At 39.5% G+C, this 22937-nt stretch overlaps 1 protein-coding gene across 2 annotated transcripts; it reads left to right on the top strand.

The window, feature by feature from the left end:
* The first annotated feature begins 137 nt into the window (after nucleotides 1-137).
* On the top strand, nucleotides 138-21338 carry LOC121327021 (lisH domain-containing protein ARMC9). Of its 2 annotated transcripts, XM_041270776.1 has the most exons (26): nucleotides 138-365; nucleotides 1014-1101; nucleotides 2143-2268; nucleotides 2465-2635; nucleotides 3362-3517; nucleotides 3809-3901; nucleotides 4556-4580; nucleotides 5204-5361; nucleotides 5853-5951; nucleotides 6482-6523; nucleotides 7777-7811; nucleotides 8081-8192; nucleotides 8683-8775; nucleotides 9013-9103; nucleotides 9253-9376; nucleotides 9716-9855; nucleotides 10213-10289; nucleotides 10661-10735; nucleotides 10815-10905; nucleotides 11063-11118; nucleotides 12948-13052; nucleotides 13472-13587; nucleotides 14478-14617; nucleotides 15501-15612; nucleotides 16739-16917; nucleotides 20635-21338. In XM_041270776.1, the coding sequence occupies exons 2-26, from the start codon at nucleotides 1051-1053 to the stop codon at nucleotides 20655-20657; spliced, it is 2490 nt and encodes an 829-aa protein (XP_041126710.1). In that variant the 5' UTR covers nucleotides 138-365; nucleotides 1014-1050; the 3' UTR covers nucleotides 20658-21338. The 2 variants fall into 2 exon arrangements, with proteins under 2 accessions (XP_041126710.1, XP_041126711.1); XM_041270777.1 differs by lacking the exon at nucleotides 6482-6523.
* The last annotated feature ends 1599 nt before the right edge of the window (nucleotides 21339-22937 follow it).

Here is a 22937-nt window from a genome sequence, read left to right as displayed (position 1 = left end):
ATAAAACATTGACAATTCATAAATAAAACATTGTTATAGTTTTTGCAACATAGGGGAGATATATATATATATATATAATCAGAACTGTCTGGGACATTGTGGTTCCACCATTCGCCGCTGGTGGCGCTGTTGCTGCTCGGTTGCTAAGAACGTCTGTTTTCCGGCAGCTGGCTGGTCTCGGTTGCCTGGCGTCACTTGGAAGCGTCTTCCTCGTATGGTTGCTATCAGGACGCGAAAGAAACAACCTACTTCTGGGGGCTCGATTTAAAATATCTATGAAATGTAATATTGTTATTCTGAGAATTAAGGGCATTTAACAATGTGATGTTGACAAAACGGGAGCGGATTTGATTTCCTTCTACTCGGTAAGATTGGACATTTTTTATGTCGGGGCGGAACGTGCATCGTTGCATTCAAAGGGGGCCTTCTCGCTGTAATGCTGGTTGCGTTCACGATAAGCGTCTGATGCTAATTTCAGTAAATTGTGTATTTTTCTAAACATTAAAGTAATACAGCAGTGTTTATTTATTGCATGCGTTTTCTTCAACGACACCAAACCGCCTTGATTGTGCCCGTTTAGCTACGATTGTAAAACTTGACTGATTTGTTATACAATTTTGCAAGTGATTTAGTAGAATTAAAGTCCCTTTGTATCATCCATTGACGTTAATTGCTGTCACTGCATATTCGTGTTTGTTTTGCAGCATATTTTGGGTGAATTGCTTAAATAACTGCAGTAAGTTTGCGTTAGGAATCATTCCATGTATATCCTTTCTCTCGAAAAAAAATTGAAATTCACATTCTTTTTCATGTAGAATTGGCAAAATGATGTAAAAAAATGCATTTCCCCTTGTGTATGCATAGCAAATCAGTTTTGTGTCATTGACAGACACGTGCAGGTAGCTATCATCGGTGTGTGTTTTGATTTGCTTTAAATGTGATGCTTCTTTGAGTTAGATGTGTATGCTGTTGCTGTTGCCATCTACACTGTACAATGTTGCTATCAATTCCAGAGACTTTGGATATGAAAGGGCACAGACATATTTGACAATGGGGGATGTCTTGGCTTATGAATCTGACCTCCTTGGTCTAGTTAAGGAGGTAGGTGATTTGAAAGCTCTCGTCACACCAACTAAATGAATCATATACCAAGCATCAAAATAAACTTATTGCTATTATAACACGTTCATTTTCCAAACAAAATAAGGTATGAACATTGATGAAATGTTTTTTATTTCTTTTTAATCACTTGATCATTCATCCTTAACCATGACACGCTTGAGTGACTATGCCTGAAGCATATGCACGTAATCACCTAATTAGTGAGGCAGTTGATTGGACACTGGATATGGAGTGATTTCGGCTGTTATATTGCAAGCTTGAATAAAAGAAATTAAAAAAGAAAAAAAAACAACAATATGCAACGTCTGTCGAGAGCAACACCTTCGTGAAATCTGCATGTTGGAGGCTGGACTAGGGCAGTGTACTGTGGCTCGCCGTCTTGGGTCAAACCTGGCGTGACGGTATAACCAGACACACTCTGCCAATGACAGGCCACGAACTGGGAGACCAAGAGTCACAACACCTGCCCATGATCGACAGATCATTTTGCAGCATCTTCCCGATGTCAGTTGTTAATCAGCACAACAAAAAGTCACTGCACCAGCTCTAAAACAGAATTTGTCATTTTTCAATAACATCTAGTAAATTTTATCCAAATATAAGTGATATGTTTCTTTTGATGCTCAGTATATATCACTTTATCACACCACAGTTTCTTAAGGTGGTTTATAATAAGTTAAATATTGATTATCTTATAAATAATGAGGTGTTCCTGCTGTTGAATCTTGCAATGTCACCGGCTTGTCATACTCGTGTGATACGTAGGGAGTGTATCCGTCTTTTCACCGAAATGCAATTTGCACCATTTAAACTGTTAATTTAACATAGCTAATGTAAGTTGAACCTTACAGTTTTTTTCTGTAAGTTTACTAGATGTTTTTCATTTGAACAAAAAGCTGATCAAATTGTCTTCTGGTGAAAAGAGCTTGATAAGCATGTCAACATTTTCTCTTTTCAACAGTTTGAAACACAGGAAGAAAACACACATGACACCTTTTTTTCTCCCCTCTGTATTTCAAGTATTTAGCATTTGGTGATTTTGAGGAAACTGTGAAAGTTTTCGAGAAAGAATGCAAGAATAAAGGAAAGCCTGTTCCGAAAAGTGCAAGAAATGTCTTGCGAGATTCAAAAACCTTAATTATTCAGGTAAGGAGCCCCTTCCTCATATAACGCATCACAATTACTGATATAGAATATTTCAATCTGAATAACTCTTTTCGGATCTTCTTGGTGATCAGATTAGCATCTTTGACTTGCACGCTTGTGTGTCCTGTGGTTGGTTCTTTGTTAAGTAGATTATATCAGAGACTTCAATAGTACACGTTTCTTTGGTGCTGAGCAGAAGGATATGATTACCTCGTTTGAAGATGGAGATATGAAGGTGTTCCTGGACCTGTGGGCAGAACATGTTCCAGCTCAGGTTCGAGACTGTGACCTTCTCGCCCAGAAGCTGGAGTTCTATCTGCACATACACTTTGCCGTCTACCCTCTGAAAAATCCCCTGGGGAAGCTTGTAAGATATATATTTTATCGTAACCAGATCGCTATGCTTCTAATATTTTCCATTTCAACATAAGTAGCGTCATATGTAATTTGCAACACTGCATTGTTTTAAAGAGAGTGTGATCTCCCCCTGGTGGTAGTGATGTAGATACAAGGAAAAATATGAGGGCCTCGTTATATATGATCCATTCCATTAACCTTTCTAGATGCAATTTAGCACTATGTGTGTGCAGGGGGATTTCTGGAACTTGCAGATCCCGCTATCTTAAAATAAATATGTAAATTCAATTCAATTAAAGGTGGATAGTGTGGCTCTTGAGTGACAATGGAAAAACAGCCAGTGTAGCCACCAGGTGTCTCAGTTGCTTCACACAGACAATCCAGCTCAAAGTCTGCTCCAATATTGATGCAGTGGACATGCACAATGAAGCTGCTTGTTACATATCCTCTTTTAAAATGTAGTTGTTTTTTGTAAATATTTTCAACACTGAGCTTTCTGTTTTAAAAAAAAAAAAAAAAAACTTTTGCAGGGTGAGCATTTTTTAGTTTACTTTCTCGATTTAGAACCTGTTATTCAGACTCCAGTTTCACTTGCATTACTTTTCTTCTTGGTCATAAAAGCAAAAAAAAAAAAAAATAACATTGCGTATAGGTGAAATAGTGCATCAGGTGATCAGTGAAACACCTTAGCAGAGAGTTGCTAGATTTGGATTTGATGGATTTGTTCCCTGTGCAGGACAGGGAGGATTTGGATGAAAGGATCATTCACTTTAAGCATTACCTGGAGACCAGAGGAGCAGCACTGAGCCAGACCACAGAGTTTCTGCCGTTCTACGCCCTGCCCTTCGTACCCAACCCCACAGTGCACCCCTCCTTCAAGGAACTCTTCCAGGTACATCTTTAACACTTCCCAACAGCTGAGAACCGCAAGCACAAGAAAGGACACTGCTGGCTGTAAATATTGCTTTGCCTGTACTATTCATTCTTCACAGCATGTTTGCACTTTAACAAAATGTTCGGTATTGGATCATCTGGGCGTAGTATGTTAAGCACATGAAACACGAGGCAACTTTTAGGGAAATTCTTCTAGCAACCATTGATGCAACTTGTAAGTGGCATTCTAAGTTATTTCATTGTGAATAGTTAAAGCCGCAATATCAGCAAACCATGTTGTTTTCTGTAGGAATCTTGGACTCCTGAGTTGAAGAGGAGACTGGAATCATTTCTGTCTGTGACACTGAAAGCCTGCAGTACGCCAAAGCTTCTCACTCTATATGTATCCTTCTCTGGGATAGCACTAACACTGAGTTAACTATTGTGGTAAAAATACATTTACGTATCTAGGCACATTTGTTTTTCCTATTTTCCTGACCTGGTTAAACACTGTTAATATTTTCTGTGATGTAATCTTGTAAGTAGTCTTACAAAAGCCAGTTATGTTAATTAAATGTCAGCTGCTGTAAGAAGACTGAGGCTTCCCTGATCATATAACAGGCAACGTTCGTTTAAAAGAGCTGCATTCCTGGATTTTCATAATACTGTTCATGTGATCATTCAATTCTGAAAGACCATTGGACTAAATGCTCAATATGTCTGTCAGAATCAACCAATTGCCTTAGGAACAGATTATTAAAATTGCATGGGAGTGGATCAGAAGTCTCCATAGGTAGGTATGCTAGTAGGTGCAGTCTTGACTTGGTGAATGTGTCTCTGCTTTAGAGAAGGCTAAACATCTGTCTGAGAAAGGCCCTGAGTTTGCACACTTGAGTCATATTTGATGTGCATACCTTTCTATTCCGAAACTAAAATGCTAAAAGGAATGGGCTGGACCAGTTAGGAAGGTCAGTACTTGGATGTATAGTGGGGTAATGCATTGGGAAATATTGACTTACTGAGTGCTTTGAGCTTTCCTTTAACTTCAAAACCACAGAAGGAGAACAGGCAAGGCAATAAAGGTAATAAGGTTCCCTCATATCCCCTTTTTATTCAAGTGTGTCTTTACAACAGGATTAGCAAACAGCTACAAAACATTAAACAGATGACATCAAGACACCGTTAATCAATTGCTTTGGATACCAGAAGTCCAGAAATCCAGAACCCCTCTTAGAAGTCATGAAGAGGTTTATTGTTAGGACCATGCTGCAAAAGTTAATTTAGTTTGATTATACTCACCAGGTTATGTGGGTCACATTCATTCTGGTGTACAGGGTGGCTATATTACACATTACGTTGACTGCTGAGACTGTTGCTGTGGAAAAAATATTCAAATCCAAACTGAAGGACGCTATTCCCCTAGACTAGGTATCGACAAATATTGCAGCCAGTGACATTTATCGACAGGCTTTGCCCATTGCCTTCATCCGACAGTCTTTGTTACTGTGCTGTGCAGCACAAGCGTGAAAGGGCCACGTGACTCTAAATCCACCTTGTGGTTTTTGGGTGTCCTCTGAATTTGGGTTTCTCTCACTCTACCTCCTAGTAGACATCATTCAGAGTGGTCCTGATGTATTTGTTACATGTATGTCCTTCTTAATCCTCCAGTTGAGCATTGACTCCATTGTGTCATTGTCTGCCACAGAGGCGCTGAACAGTTTGCAGCAGCAGCTGCTGGAGGCGGAGAGGAAAGCTGCGACCTACATGAAAAAGTACAAGAAGATGCAGGCTGACTACCACAACCTCATTGGGGTCACCGCAGAGCTGGTGGACTCACTGGAGGCTGCTGTGAATGGCACAATGGTAAGCCGTGTGTCTTCTGCACATCAAAAACGGTCTGAGTCATTTGTACCTCCTGCAGTCACCTGTGTGGGACTTGGACAGATCTTTAAATCTTTGGAAGTCACCAGTGTGTTTTTGTCTTTATAGCTGCTGTAGACAGTACACTTTCAGGCTAGTGAAGGAAGGTCAACCCACTGCTATGAAAGTATACAGTGGGTGGTTCTTTTCTTTCTGTTGCAGCTACAGCATTCATGATAACATTGTCTTGGAAACTCAGATGTTTCAGATTCATTTAATGGACACCTGTATGAGAGTTGTAACGTCAAGTGATTCCCCAGGTGTCTGTAGATCTGTAGATTGCATTTTGTATTGCTTCAAGGTCAAAGCAATCCAGGATCCAGGATGGTCTTTTTCTGGAAGTTACTGTACTAGCCTGGTCCTTATTATAAGCCTAGTTCAGAAGGTCCCTATTGTTTGTGGATGTTAACCCTCTGCCTTGTTCTCCTTGCCAGATCACACCTGAATATCTCCAGAGTGTCTGTGTGCGTCTGTTTAGCAATCAGATTAGACAAAGCGTGGCCCAGAGCATTGACTTCACAAGGCCTGGGACGGTAGGTGTATTGCATTTTATTACTTGTGATGTAACTGTTACCTCTAACAGGAGCATTTTCCTAATCTGGTTTCACGTAAGAAAGACATTGGAGTGGAATTCAAGGAAAAAACTGTGATGCATGTATCATATTATGTCTGTTTAAGATTAACAACCAAGTCCAGATCAGAGGCACAAACTGGAAGACAGTTTACCTTTTGCCTTTGTGAAATTTATATTCTGTTTGTTTGGGTGGAAACAAGTATGTTTCACTGCGTCTTTCCTCCAGGTAAATTGCAGTGTTTTAGTTACCCCAGACAAACTTTATTTACAGCATAGGAATTCTGGAACAGCAGGGGTAGTTTTATTTTGGCTTTCTTACTTCTATAATGTGTATGTATATATATATATATATATATATATATATATATATATATATATATATATATATATATATATATATATATATATATATTATATTTTTTTTAAAGCATTTGTATTTATCTAAAATCTTATATAACTATTCTTTTTTGTGAATGTCTATCCTTAAAGGGATATTACTCTATGAGCCCTTATGACAATGATGGTGGATATGTAAGTTACCTACAGTTTCTTCATTTCCCCTCACACTGTCTTGCTTGCACTTTGCCATCCCCTGTCTTTGGCATATTCAGTAGGTCATCAGCTCCAATGTGCACCCTGACGCAAACGTAGTCAGTTTCTTGAAGTTTCATTCTTTCTGCAAGACAATCTAAAGGGCATCTGCTAGCATGGCCTCAGACTAAAGAAGACTAAAACGTGTTTAGGGCACTAATGTGCTTATATGAGCCTGCATGCAATGCTCCAAATTGCAGTAGCTCCTTTCTTTCAACATCATCATTTGTATATAAGCTTTGTTGAAGTTTTGCAATGGTCGAGCCATTCCAGGTTTTCATGATTGCTTTACTTGTAAGTGGCTCAAAAGCTGGAATGGCTTTCCAGTGGGATTCTTCAATTTCACCCTGAAAAACACATCACACAGCAGTCTGAGCCCTTTGCAAGTTTTACTGGGAACCTAGTAAAACCAGGGGTGGCCCAGACTGCTACAGTTTTGTCTTTTGGATCCATTGTAAACCTGCAGATGGATCTGGTGCCCCCCTGTGGTTACCTTTTAAATCTGTATAGAGCATGCAATATATTATTTTAATTCTGTATAAGGCATTCAATGCATTCTTTTAATTCTGTGTCGTATGTCTCCGGATGAGGAATGGGGATACTGTAGTTTAACTTTGTGCTTCATGGTAAATGCTCAGCAAAGGCTAGACATGTCCTGTGCAATACTGTGTACTTACTGCATGGTCCTGAAAGCTGGTTCAGCATGGACCCAGGGGTTCAGCATGTCTGTGGGCAGGTTTACCAGCCCTTTAACCTTAACCCTAAATGTTTTCATTGTTTCCAGGGGGATAGTCGTGGTAAGTTTTTGGCCGTATAAGGAAACATTGTTGAAAGGTTAAATTTCTATGGTTTTACTGTTTTACGATACAACAGCAACAATATATTATGGAATGTCTAGGATTCCCTTAAAAGTAAATAATCACCTCTTGCAAAAGTATTTTATTGAGCGATTCATAGCAGGCACCATAACTATGCATTTTCTATTACTGAAGAATAGATTCTGTAATCGTGACAGTCAAACCAACAAAAGAATAAAGAACATATTATCGATCTTCTGTTTCTAGTTAGAACACTTTTAGAATTTTTGTATTTCATTTAGTCATTTTGCTCAGTTTAGTAGCTCTTCTGAATGGAAGCCTCTCCAGATTACTAATAGGTACTAATCCCTTGCTTTCTCTGCCTTGTTTATCCAGGCATCGTCCTTGCTGAGAGCATCCATTGCCCCTCCGTAAGTAGACTTGTTATTTTTTAAATATGTCCTCTGAATCCGACAGCCAGATCACCCTAGAGAAGAGGGTTGCTATTGTAATGTAAATGAGTAAGAAATGTACTCAAAGTTTGAACCCTAATCCATGAAAATTGGTTTTCAAATTAGTGTGTGGATCTCTTTCTTGCAGAAGTCTAGCATTGAGAAGGTGCAGCAGTGCTATGAAATCAGGTGCCCTGAACAAGTGTTAATGCAGTCCTGTAAATACATTTGAGTTTTTTTTCTGTTAGGAAGTCCACAGACGTGCCGTTGCTGCCCTCCTTGGCCTACAAGAAGCTGAAGAAAGACCTGATTTACGGAACCGATCGTCTGAAGGCCCTGCTGTTGCAAGCGCTTCGCTGGGTGAGTTTGCCCCTCTCTGGAACATGCCAAAAATAATAAGAGGTGGAGTAATGATTGAATATTTAGACAGTAATTCAGGTTATTTTGCACTGAAAAACAGCCAAGAACTTATTTGAGTCTGCTTTGACCCTGTGAGAGAGAATTTTTCAGAAATGTTGGAACCAAAAATGGTTTCACCAGATCTGAATTCAACAAGTTCATGTATTTAAATACATTTTTGTTTGCCCTTAGTTTAAATACATATTGCTGTGAAGTAGACCTGTGTTTCCTTTTGAAAGCTTCCCAGGGTAGTAGAGACATTAGTCCCATAGAGATCCAGCAGAGAGCCTGTGCCTGTTTTTATGTATGTTACATTTGTACTTTGCATAAAAAAGTCTGTCATTTTTGTAATACTTGTTACAAACTGTTACCACCCTCTTCAGAGATTTGTTCTCAGTGGAGTAGCACTGACGTTGCATATCAAAACCTTCTAACATTTTAAATTCTTTAGAGATTAACCAGATCACTCCATGGAGAGCAGAGGGAGACTGTCCTGCAGGCTTACATCGGCAACGATTTGCTTGACTGCCACAGCAACCACCAGGTTTTAGTTTTAGTTTATTAAGGATTCCTCCGGAAGAGAGCCAGGTCGACGTATTCTTTATCTTCCTGCATTTTGTTTAATGTTCTGCATTTGTCTTTATTACTATGCTATTCTATTTCAAGTTTTGTTTACATTTTATTTGGCTGTTTAGAAAGAATCCAATTTGAACCTTTTTAATGTTCTGTTGCCTTTATTCAGTGCCAGATGTACTTAACATGGTGCTACTTTGCTTCACAGAGAAATGTACTTCAGCTGCTCAATTCCAAGAGCGAGGTTGTCCGACAGTACATGGCACGGCTGATCAACGCTTTCGCCTCACTCGCAGACGGTAACCCCGCATCCCAATTCCCACATAGCATTAAAAACGCTGATATTGCTAACTGAAAGACTGAACAAGCTGCTTATTAATGAGCTTTGGGTTTTGAGATGGTTGAAGTGTTTCTGTATTTAAGTCTGTTTTGTGTGTTGCTGTCCCAGGGCGCATGTATCTGTCCCAGAGCCCTGTGTTATTAACCATGTTGGAGAACACGGTGAAGGCAGAGGAGAAGGATTCGCCCACAAGGGAGAATGTGCTGGGTGCACTGCAGAAGCTCAGCCTACGGTAATTACACCAGCTGCTAGAACTGAACTCTGAGCACTGTTGGAAGAAGAGACCCTTGCTTCTCCTCTCCCAAACTTGAATGCACTGACAACACTAGAATAGGAATGTATATAAGCAGCATCGAAGCAGAAGATAAGAAAGAGAGTCTTCTCTGTCCTTGTGACCTTCTTCAGGGCAAAGTAACATAAGAAGTAAGTGGTTCTAGGATTCTGAAACCTAGAAATTGAACAGCATCCTAGCATGATGAAGGAGGGAACTGAATTACCATGTTTACAAATGTGGAATTTAACACATTTCAAACCCGGCTTTGCTGACCTATTTAAATAATACCATTTACAGGCGCAGTCTGCAGTCTCTTATGATCGGGGGTGAGATTATACTGTGGCTGGTGAATCTGCTGGAGGATGCAGACTGTCTTTCCGATTACACCTTGGAGTACTCTGTGGCTCTGCTGATGAACCTGTGCCTCAGGACAGCAGGTACTGTGTAATACTGCGCTCAGTGAGAGCATTCAGCCACATGGTGGGGGAATGCAGGGCACTGGGTTATGGTGAGAATATCCTGTGGTTTTACATGCAGAGGTGCAGTCATTCATATAGTAAGACATCTTTATTTTGGATGGCTACACCTAAACTTCATTACTACATTAATCATACAGTATTGAGTAGAAACAGTTCCTAAATGCGGAATCTTGCCTGTTAAAGGCCAAATTCAGACTGCTACCATAACTTGATTACAGTGTGATTGCAGTAACCCTAACTGCTTTTGCTTTTTAAAGTTTTTTTTTTTATTTATTGCTTGACCATTTAATATTTTGTTAATTAAAATAAATTCAGGAAAGAAGAAATGTGCAGAACATGCTGCACACGTGCTGAAGGTTTTGTCTGATCTTCTGGGGCACGATAACCATGAGGTAAGTGGAACATGAATAATGTTTTTTTGCAAGAGTGAATTGGAATTGGTTAGACGAGTTTGTGTCCTCCTCAATGAATGGGTAAAACAGCATGTTTTCTAAGAAGATCTGTGTTGCAAGAGGCTGCCAAAAGAGAAAAGCTATGGTTTAAAAAAAAGAAAAAACCCGCTTTCTGATCAAAAGTGTCTCCCGACGAAACAACAGTCACTTTTAAACAGATGTTGGTTGTGTGTAAAGTATTCTGTATTGTTAACCAAAAACCTGGCTGGCTTTTGATAATTGATGTTATTGTGTGATATGAAAGTCACTTGCAAGTGAACGTCCATGTGTGTTGCCTTGACGTTGTTTAATTTTTGTTTTTTGTTTTTTAGATTCGCCCCTATGTGAACGGCGCTCTCTACAGCATTCTGGCTGTTCCTTCAGTCCGGGAGGAGGCGAGAGCCATGGTGAGCAACACTCCAGGACTGCAACACAGTATCTGGAACCCGGCTGTTTTACTGAGTTCATTTATCTTTGTTGTTGCAGGGAATGGAAGAGCTCCTGAGGTGCTTCAGCAAGGAAGGGAACGCTGAGATGAACAGGCAGATTGAGTTTATCATCAAGCAGCTCAATTCAGGTTGCTAAATATCCCAGTTCTGGTTCACATGCAGTAATATTAATCGCAAATAAAGTTTGCAAATTCCATTTTGTTTGTTTTTCTATGTTAAAAACACGAATCCCTAGACTTCGCCTTCGTGCCAGTATTGAAGTTATTTTCTGCTTTCTTTTTCCAGAAGACGTTTCAGAAGACGGGGTTGACTCGGACGATGAAGATGAAGATGATGATGAAGTAGGTGTGGAGCTGTTGTGAAAGACTCTGTTGTGCAAAGTAGGATGATGGTTTTTTTGCCAGCTTGACATTTTGCAGAGAGAAGCTACAAAATGTGTAATTAAATTATAATGTGTTGTGGGTGCCCAGTGGCTAGTAAAGGCACTACCACATGGAGGTCAGGTTGAGTCGTGCGATCAGGAGCTTGACGGTTTGAATCAAGGTCATGCTGAGTTGTTGATCTTGGCTGGGGTTCCACAGAGAGGGCTGCATTGGCCCTTGCGCCCATGTTGGTTAGGGTGGGGGAATCGTGTGGGGTTGTTGAGCCTCCCCGCACTGTAGCAACCCGCACCGGCCAGCAAAGCGATTGGCATTCCAAGCTTCAGCCCTCGGGTAGGTAGGTGAAAAGTAGCACCAGGGGTGACTCTAGGATTGGTCGTTTTAAATTGGGGAGAAAATCTGTTAAAATTTGTAAACATAAGAATTGTGTACAATTCGTATGTATTTTCAGCAACAAAAAAATCTACCTGTCTTTTATTGAATATTAATAATAAATAATCTTTTAGTTTTATATAGTGCCTTTCATAATGGCCGACCATTATAAAATGCATTACAAGATACGAGACTAGATTGACAGGTTTTAAACTTCGGATTGAGCTTTGCAGTTAACAGTTTTATTATCTCTCCCGGAGGAATGTATATCCTCCAGCAATGTTGATTTAATTTATACCTACCTCTTAATAACAGCTAATCTAGATGGTGATGAAACTTTATATGAACAATCCCTGCACAAACCCTTAAGTATATCCAAGAGGTGAATAGATTGAGTCACACATTATGAATAGATGGCAGAACAATTCCACAGCTTTGTTACCAGCACAGTTATTTTGTGGGTTATAATTTTATATGCAGTCTATGTATGTAATAATGTGCTCATTGTTTCCAAGAGGAAATAGGTCAGTACTGTTCTTAATGTCATCCAGTAAAAAAACATAATCTTACCTCCAATCAATTTGATAACCCTGGCGAAACAGGTAAAAAGAGTAAAAACAGCTTCAGGTAACTGATCTACAGCTTCATTATTTATCATTGCCCGATGCCTTATCAAACAATGTAGCATTCCATCATGGTCTACAGAATATTACATTTGCTATATCACAATGACAGTCTAATATTTCAAAATTGAAATAACAACTATTAGCATCTGTGCCAGCTAAAAGCATACTTCTTGATTTCTAGGTTTTCAATTTGACCTACTTTATCACTGTAAACGAAGCTACTGTAGAGCACTAGTCTAAAGTGAGATTTGACTGAGGAGACTAGAAGCCCTTACTCTATGGATCTGCAAAGTGTGTGAGAAATCGTAACCCGCTTTGAGCATACTCATTCAAAACAGCATTGGACAGAAGCAGTCACGTCACTTCAAAACCTAACATGCATAGATAACTGTCCTTGAAGCCTGACAAATATGACGCTGTTACAGCTGAGCATCATGTTTATGATTAATTTGAACTCTCCATTAAAATCATAATCAAAAATCCAACCAAGTCAACTTGAAGTCCTGGACAGGTTAGCAGAGATGTCATGGCGTTGCTTCCAACAGGTGTGTTTGAGATTGGCCCCCACTGTTTCCAATGCTCTGTGTTGGCATCGTTATTAGACTTGACTCAGTAGATCGTGTGTAGAAGGGTAGCTTTGTTAATGTTTGAATGTAGCTTGGTCATTGTTTTTGCACTGTGTCTTCCTGTAGATCTACCAGAACCATTTCCTATAACCATATTGTGGGCTTTGAGGGACTTGTGTCTTAACCAGGCCCATCTCTGATTAACTATAATGTGCTTTTTTCACAGGAAGATCAGGATGCGATGGAAGCAGATTTGGACAAAGAGGAGGTTCTTCAGCCCCAGCCCAGGGAACTGTCTGGAGAGACATTGCTGACCACAGAGTACCTGGGAGTAAGTGTTGTCTGTGAGGGTCAGTCAAGCCACAGATTAGTCTTTGATAAACTAGAAACTGACTCAAGTTAGCATTCAAGTAATCTTAAGGTTTATCACCAAGAAGCCAGGCAGCTGACTAAAGTACTTTATTCTGAAGATCGGCTATAGCTCTGTGTCAGGGCATTGGTATGTTCTATTGTACCAATGTGTCTACAGCAAGGGTGCAGGATTGTTAGGTGGCAGATGGATCTCATCTGTTGAGCAGATCAATGCATCTGAATGAAATTCCCCGCCCTGCCATTTATAAATAAGGAGGCTGCTTTCCACAGGCAGGCACAGGCTTATTTTTGCATGATGGGCCCCGATGGGTGTTCACAGCTTGTCTACTCTAAGGAATTGTTTTGTAGCAAGCTTATTTGTTAACTGACCCTTGCTAGATAATGACTAACATGGTGAAGGCAAAGAGGAAGATGGCACCAGCCCTGAGCCACGTCATTGACGAGCCACTGCAACGACCAGTCACACCCAGCTCCCACAGGACCACCTTTGCACAGTGAGTCCACCTTTACACAGTTTCCACGGGCCCCAGGGCTAGCCGGTATTACCCTATTCCATGGCTGCAGAAAACTGTTATAACCAGGGTGTTTGTGCTCTACAATCAAATAATTTAGTATTCATTCGTTTGGTTTTACCCACGTATGATCTGTATGCAGTAGTTTGGTTAGTGTGGGACAGGTCTGTTTTTGTTTCACTTTTCAAATTCAAATGTATTTATTTAAGCAGGATATAGAACCCTGGTTAAATAAATACAATCGAGGTTTACATCTAATTTCAAGGGGGTCCTGGCACTTTTACTGCTAGGGTGGGACAAATAGGCAGAGTGAAGTCGACCGACTCCTCTAAAGTACAACAACGAGTCGATGTCCAAACTGGGATTCAAACCCAGGATTTGCTAGGTTTTTGGCTTCCTTTGAAAAGTGTTGTTATCCACTCGGGTAGATAAGTCAATACTACAGCAGCTAGAAGGAATGTTATGACACATTTCCAGCGCCTGCACTTATCTGTCTGTGAAATCTGGGCTCCATAATAATGAGAAATGTTTTGTGGCTCAGGATTAGGTATTTTGGGTTTGCGTGTATTCCCCTGTGAGTAAAGAGATAATAAGTCTCATGTCTGTAGCAGCAAGACGGTTGAAAGCTCATTGAAACAGAATCAAGACTAACTATTGAGGAAGTGATAGAGGAAAGCATTCTTTCCATTTATAAAGTTTAGAGAAATAAAGTACTCTGTAGACGAGGTTTAACGTTGTAGTTGCTGGAGCAAGCTTGGTGGCTTCTTGGGTCACTGCATTGTTGGTTCACTTTGTGTTTTTAAAGAAGGTAATATTTTTATGATACCCAAGGGTTTGTTCAGTTTTTTCTTTTCTCCTCTCAATCTTTTTAGCGAATCCAGGCCCAGCAGTGATTCCCATTACTCAAGTAACATGAACATAAGTAAAGACGTCCAGTCGAGGCACAGCGCTCGCCCTCCGACTCGCAGTGGGAGTCGACCCAACACCTCTGACTACTGCAGCCTTGCCATGTGTGAGTGTGGCTGGGGGGATGCGGGAGGGAGTGGTGGCTGTTTCACCGCTTTGGGAAAGCAGTCGAGGACAGTGACGAACATTATTCACTCCGAGAATGAGCATTAGCATATGGTTGAGTTGTGATTGCTGTCACACACCTTAACCTGCACTCAAAAATAGAGGAATATTTTCATAAGAGGAAGCGTACCACTATCCAGACACAGTATGTTTTGAATAACGGCACCACATGTGTCCTTGGTAGAGTGTTTTAATTTCCGCCTGTTCGAGTGAGACCCATGCCAAAGAGATGTTCTGCTGTGACTTACTGCTTTTCAAATTTATTTCAAAGAGATTTATTTTCTTTGATGTGGCCTTGCTGCTTAAAGGGGACTATGTAACCTTTTTAAACATGAATGCAGAATTCTTTTTTTATTTTGTGCTGTGTTGTGTTTTGTTCTATCCTGTATATGAATCTATCAAGTCTCCCGTTGAATAGGTGTGCTTAATTTTTATTTTAATATTTTTATTGGATCCGTAATTATAAAATGACACATAATAAGCAGGCATTTGAATGGATATGTTTTCTGCAATAATATTAGATATTTTTTTTAATGTTATATACAACTGTCTTGAATAATTTAGTGCTGACACATGCTTATCATGCGAGCCATATACTTTCAACACTAATAGCTCTAGATAAGTGATGGTTTCTTATTATTGATCTGAAGATTGGTACAGTCTATAAATACAATTAAAAATGGAATATATAAACTTCAGCGTCGGGATACGGTTAGTTCTCTGATAACGGTGATACAGCAATGTCTTCAGAATGTTAGCAAAGGTATCTATAAGCAGAGTTTTGCCTCTTGTCATTCACACCTTTTTATTTTTTCCCCCCATAGCCGTGGACACAGAAGCCTCTAGACTTTTCTCCCCGGGTTCAGGGATTAAGCAGCAATTTGAGGCTCTTTCTCTCCAGTCGATATCAGACCAGACACCTGAAGAGCCCAGCAGGTAGGCAAACAAAAGCATGTCACTAATTCAGATAATAGAGCCACCTAGTAATACATTTATTAATCTCTAGGCTGTAAAGGTTTATGGGATAAAGTGACCGTGTCATCAATCCTAATCCATTTTGGCAGCTAGACCTTTATTTTTTTTCACAGACCAGCGTTCCTATATTTTCTGTTATAAATCACTAATGGGAAATTGGCCGATCACTGTTAAGTTTGAATGCATCTTATCCAGTGTGCAGATCTCATCCCGAGCATAGGTAAGATAAGATATGACTCAGTTTGTTAAAAAAACAAAAAAAACACACCTCCCACCCAAGCTGCAATTATGTATTAGAGACACCCTACACACAACATTTGAACTTGTGTTATATTGTAATCCTCCACGAGGATCTACTGCAAGTTTCTCACATTTTTCTCAGAGTAACTGGGAGAAGCGTCTATCTGTTCTGACTCAGCAGGATTGTTCAGAGCAGGTTGATTAAATATCTGTAAAACAGCATTCCAGAGAGGAGCTCCATTAAATGCCTGCAAATCCTTTAAGCCTTTTGTGCTCCCGTAGTGGTCTTCTGTTAATAAGATGGACTTTACCGCCAGTTTAATTAAGTGTGGTGCCACTAGACTCGCAATAATGCTCGTATCGTTTAAAAAAACTAAAAAAGCTTAAATCTATAGTCTCCTTCCTTTTTCTCTAATAATTCTCTATTAGCCTTTTTTATAGCAATCCAGTGAAACTTAAGATGTAATTTTGGAAAGAAGTAATGTAATTTTTTTGCCAACAATATCTGTTGTCCAGCTGCTGCCAAAAACCATTAAAGTTGAAGCCAGGGATGGATTACGTATAATTTGAACCACCAGATCTAGGAGTAGCCCTAAGTTCTGAATCATTAACCAGGAACTGTTACAGATTGTCAAAACGATGGTGAAGCAAAAAACACTGCCAGAGTTATATTGGGGTTCATTTTATTGTGATCAAAAGCCAGCCTGGAGAGAAATCTCTTGTGCTGCTGACATCTATTTTGCAGTACATATGCTCATATATACTCTGCTTTGGGGTGGGGATTCAGCAGAGCCACATTACATTGGCTAGATGAATATTAAACTGCATTAAGTATTGTGTTTTTTAGTTATGGTGACTTCAACCCTGGATTCTCCAGTCACCCCAAGATTCCTCAGACCCCTGAGGTTTTAAGCCCAAGCCCCCGAAAGCACCGGACCCCGACCATTGCACCCCAGTTCTCCCAGTCTGGACCACAGCAGACCAGTCGGCCCAGCTCCGCAGGATCTTCTGGGAGGAGCAGACAGAGTAAGCACTTTTATCGGGGCATTGCAAAGGAAGCAAACAAAATGTTCCGTGTGTTAGGATTAAACAAAGGGTTCAGTGTGTTAGGATTAACAAAGGGTTCCATGTGTAAGGATTAAACTAAGGGTTCAGTGTGTTAGGATTAACAAAGGGTTCCATGTGTAAGGATTAAACTAAGGGTTCCGTGTGTTAGGATTAACAAAGGGTTCCATGTGTAAGGATTAAACTAAGGGTTCCGTGTGTAAGGATTAAACTAAGGGTTCCGTGTGTTAGGATTAACAAAGGGTTCCATGTGTAAGGATTAAACTAAGGGTTCCGTGTGTAAGGATTAAACTAAGGGTTCCGTGTGTTAGGATTAACAAAGGGTTCTGTGTGTTTTAAAATGCTCCGCATCACCGTCAAGCACTTGTAAAATTCAGTTGACTTCTGTTCAACATTTGTTTTTGTTTTTTTTTTATTTTTTATTACCTGTCCTAAAATGATAACTTCTCAGGGTTGTAGTCAGAGTGTACTTAGTTAGAAATCAAATGCCCGGTAGTACCAGTTTGCCACTGTGTCCCATGGTTCCTTTTTAAAGAAATGATGTGTACAGTGTTGACCTGTTGAAATTTAGCCAGACAAAATGCTGCTAGTATTGAGACCTATGAATGAGAAGGTAGCTCCCATCCCCTTGCTATCTGCAGCTTCTCTGAAAGACTGCAACAGGATACAATATAGTGAAAACACGGCTGCAAAAATGCAATGATATAAAATGCCTATATGTGTGGACTACAGGTTTCAACTTCAGTTGCAATGTGAATGAAAGATTTTGTAGTCTATTTAACTATACAGGTGTGCATTGCATTGATAATATTTTCATATTAGTTTCAGTGTCTGGAAGACAAAACCCATGTCAAAGCTTTTAAGTGCCTTGGTTGATGGATCGGTTTGAATCCCTTAGCAAAAAGCCTTCGCCAAAAACCAAGTTAGAATTTGTACTTAACCTTTTTTTTCATGGTAGAGAACTGAAACAAAGTCGTCAATTGCACAAAAATGCACAAAAGCTAGCAGGAAACAATTCAGTGCCGTCTGTTTGCAGCCATGAGTATTGATGTGCAGTGACTGAATCGGCCTTAAAACCCTAAATTTGGTTTCTGCTACAGCAGTCCAGACGTGCTGTCTGTACTGCTTCCCACAGCACAGAAAACAAATGGAGAGAATGGAACCGGCACTAGCAGGCTTCAAATCCATTAGAACCTGCAAATGTTTTGAACAGAGTGTTGTTTGTTTGTGTCTTCATGTTGTTCTGCATGAGGCTGGTACAATTGCATCAGACACTGTGCTGTTTATGGGATAGTGCTACATAAAGAAATATACTGGAATTTACATTAGTGGGTTCAATAATGCAGCAGTAATGTAATTCTATTGTACACTGGAAGTAGTGAAGTTATGCTGCATACTTCCAACTCAGTTTAATGGCACAGAATGATTGAGATCTGCAGTAGAAACCAGCCACACTCTGCAACTCTGACCCATGATACTAGGATACAGATGGTAGATGTGCAAAAGCATAATCAGGGCTGAAGATAGAAACCAGGAACGGGGAACAACCCACGGCTTTCTTTCCATCTATTTTTCTGGAATAATAAAGCATGCTTAATCTTAACTTCCCTATCATATTAGGAACCACTTCATATTGTTTTGATTCTTTGCTACATAATATAGGCCTATATTGTGTTTTAAAGTATAATTTTCTGTTGATCTATAATGTGTAAATCATCCAACCATGATGTATTCCAAAATCTGAAGCAGTTAATATGCAGTGACACTTTTTGTACCCCATAGTGCCAATTCTAATGGTTTCTCATAAGGTATTCTTAGTGTTACATTCATTTCCTTTTTTCTCTTGACCACCCAATTTGCCTGCCAGCCGCAAGATTAAAAGCATGGCCTAGCCCAAGACTGTCACTACAGTATATTTCTCTTCTAGCTAGTGCTGCTCAAAGAAATTGGAAGCTTCAGTTCCAAAGCTGTTGAGATCACAGCAGTATTTTTAGAGTAACATCTCCCTTTGTTTCAATCTGACACAGAGTCAGAAAACAATCAGCCTGGTGAATGGACCCTGGTTATGCAAGCTTTATAGGGCAAAACAAGACTGGAAGTTCCCTGCTCCCAATGTTTCCTGAAATTCCTCAAGTGGGGGGGGTGGGGGGGGTGGGGGGGGTGGGGGGGGTGGGGGGGGGGGGGGGGCCTTGAGATCCATATAGTACCTGTAAAAACAGTGCATACATTTACATGATCCCAGTTATCCATATAGTACCTGTAAAAACAGTGCATACATTTACATGATCCCAGTTATCCATATAGTACCTGTAAAAACAGTGCAGACATTTACATGATCCCAGTTATCCATATAGTACCTGTAAAAACAGTGCAGACATTTACATGATCCCAGTTATCCATATAGTACCTGTAAAAACAGTGCACAGACCTCAGTTTTGAAGATTTATGGTGCTGCAGGCTGTTTTGTTTTGTGCACAAATTGAGGCTATTGTGCTTATAGAAATGTTTCAAAACGTGCAGGTGTCATAACAAAGAGTGCTCGGCTGCCAGATTTGATAGATCCGAGCGGGCTGGTGCCCTGGACTGCTGACGTCAGTTCTGCCATTGCTTCCTGTCCCTTGGAAGGGTTCTTGTGAGCCTGTGGCTTTTTGCAAATCAAATGCTGAGTGCTATTTCCTCTTGCCAAAAGCTTTTTTTCCTGGCACATGCTGAAAAGGAAGAGTGGATGTGTAACAAATACAAAACAAAAGGGCTTTTTGTAAGATGGTTTTTAGTGATTAAGTGGCAGTTTGTTTTATTTATTTATTTATTTATTTTAACCATACTGTGTCTCTTGATTTGGAAAAATAAGTTTTGAGGTCAGCTTGCTAGATTATACAAGGTCACACAATTGTGTATTTTGAGGCCATGTGAGTGGAATAATATTGCAGCACAGTTTGGAATGTGTTAGTGTTGTGTGAAGTTCTATAGGGGGCATTGTCTTTGTTTATAGCACTATGTTACAATACCGATCAATTATTGCCACACCAGACAGGATTCCTTTAATTTGCACAGTATTATGTTACAGACATGCAAACAGTTTTCATGGCACAATATGTCAGACTTTATTTTTAAATGCGACTTTATTTAAATAAATAAATACATTTGCTATAAAAAAAGTCCCAAAAATGTTCACAAAAAGGGTACTTAAATAAAGGATGTATTTATGCAGCAATGTGGATGCCTACAAATACTGTGAAGTACAAGGTAGGTACTTTCACGTGTCCAGTCAGATGGGGACTAAACTTTTTTTTTTTTTTTGTAAATATTTAACCCTGTGGCTACTATTATCTAGAGCAGTTGTACTCTACTCTATCCCTTGATATATTCCAGTCCTGGTCTTTATTCCAACCAGTTGCTAAATTAGTTCATTGAATAGCTTCAGTTAACCACATTAGAACCTGCTTGGAGTAAAAACCTGGACTGGATTAGATCTCAAGGGCCACAGTTGAGTACCTCTGATTTAGACGTCCTTGTATGTTATGCTGTGTAACAAGTTGCTGTCTTTATACAAATGCATTATTACCACGTTGTTGTATCCAAAAAAGGTTGGTAAGGGTTAAAACTCAGTGGCTTTCTGCTAGCTTGTTCCTGACAAGCCGTTTAGTCATTTATTTTCTTCTTTTCTTTATTTCACAGGCAGCCAGTCATACAGGAAATGAAAACAGACCTTTCGGCACGGGAGTCAGCTGACCCCGAGACTCCAGAGATTGATCCAGCTTCATGTAACCCCATCCAGATCACAGCAGCAGAGACTTCAGCAGCATTGAGACGCGGAACAATCCATCAGATTGTAGCTCCAGCTGCTCATAGAACTGCTTTGTAATACTGGAATATGGAAGACTCTCTGCAATAAGTGTAACAAACACCTTTTATTGTGTTGCTGTTAACACTGCAGGTGTTCGCTTTCATGCTGATGAATCATCTTGTCATTTTTTGGAGCAGATTGTATTTCAAATACTACCTTCTTTCAAGATGGAAGAGTGCCCTTTACAAATAGAAAAAAAAAGAGGGGGTCAAATATAATCCACGTCGTAAAGGGAAACCGTTTATCAAAAAATAAAAAATAAAAAAAAATAAAAATCTGTTCTTGAGAAATACCATAAAGAGCTTCTGAGGATGTCCTCGTGGCAGGAAGAAAACAAATAAAATAGTTTTGGTATTTTTCAAAAAATATTTCCTTCCTTGGGTGTTGGGGGGGGATGCGATTCCCAATAAAAAAAAAAAAAAACAGGATTACTAGCTTGTTTTCTGTTTAGTTATTTTTTGTCATTAATTCACAGCCCTAGAGAAAGACTAAAACACACTTCTAAGTAAATAATCTAAATTTGGGACACCAGTCCGACTACACACACAAAAGCAGATAAATCCAAGTTCGTGGTAGTATTGTGTACTCCATAGATTGCCAGTGCAACCAGATAAAGGCCGATAGTCATTTTGTTGTTGCACAGGGTTCAAATTTCCTTATAAAGCATATTATCTAGCATAGCTGTATAATAAAATGAATTGGGAGGTATTGTTGTTTCCTGTTTATCTACAGCGCTCCTGTTCTACTCTCTTCCTACCCCCTGAGTATTGTTGACTCGGCCACGTTACTTACTGGTTCAGTCTATCCAGCATCACAAGATTGCAGTGGCTCTCCAGACCTGCACACCTGGGCTTCCCATGCCTTTAATGTGGGAAGCGGTCATTGAGTTCCATCCAGATGGCACCGGTTAGCTCTTGGAGTTTCTGGGGAATAGTGGTAAATGCAGCTTAAGCACCAGGATTATTGTGTGTAATTGTATTGTTCACTTTACATTATAGGGACTATTGCACTGTGTCCACCAATGAATTGTTCCCTTGAGACCCTGGGTGCCTATGGCATCTTCAGATATGCTGTTTGTTTCATAACCGTATGATCATTTGGAGCACTGGAATAATTGCATAATAATTGATGGGTGTTTTGGACAGATTGCAAATCGTGTGTAAATCTCATATAATCTATACATTTTGTGAAACTGCAATATTTCAAAAGTAAATTAATATGATGTTTCTGAAAATGCTGGTTTGTCCCGTTTTGAAATGTAATTTGTGAAGAGGCATGAATGAATCATGTTTGAAACCCTTTGTCCTTTGCTGTACTGCATGTAAATGTACCCAGTGTGCTGTTTTACCCAGTCCAGTTATTGCTTGTTTTTACTCCTGTGTTATTTCAATGTTTTATAAGAAGGATGGATTTGTTTATCTTGTCCTGGAAACAGAAAATGAAAGGTCTTTCAAACGGTCTCCATTATGAACACTTGGCAGTGAACTCAGACAGCCTGTAGCTACGCACGTCCTTCAAGTTAATTTTTTAATCGACCATCATAGACCTCTGTTTTATATATTTTATTTAACGTGCATGTTTTCTTAGTTATTCTTGTGTGGACAGGATTTTCAAGTAACTTTTGCAAAGGCATTCTATTAATTTCAATATTTTCTATGAAGAATACTGTATTCTGTTTTGTGTGTTGTGATATATGTTGATAGCCATAAATTGTCTAGTTATTTTTGTAAATGAACTGTAATAAGTTTCTTTAAATATTCTAAAATTCTTTGAATGTTCAATGTTATGCATGTCAGTTTTATTACTAATACCAGTTCAGATACAAATCTAGTCACAATGTACATTCTCTTGGGATTTTAAAGGGGTATAAAAACTTTGATAGCTGAACATTAAAGAAAAAAAAATCAGTTCTGAACAGTATGTAGCAGAGATACAAGCTAAACTGACCAAGTACTTGGATGTTCTCAGACTTCGCTGCAGTATTCATATAGAGATCTATGCAAAAAGTGTTTTTAATTCAACTGTTCTATATGGTTGGTGACTTCATTAACAGGCTAGAAAAGATTGATGCACACCCAACTTTAATTAATCTGTCACACAAAGAAAATATGAATACCCCAAAGTGGCAGTATCG

This window comes from Polyodon spathula, chromosome 14, assembly GCF_017654505.1.
Source record: "Polyodon spathula isolate WHYD16114869_AA chromosome 14, ASM1765450v1, whole genome shotgun sequence".
Classification (NCBI taxonomy): domain Eukaryota; kingdom Metazoa; phylum Chordata; class Actinopteri; order Acipenseriformes; family Polyodontidae; genus Polyodon; species Polyodon spathula.
Note: the sequence above shows the minus strand (reverse complement) of the source record. Positions and strands in the feature narration are given on the sequence as shown.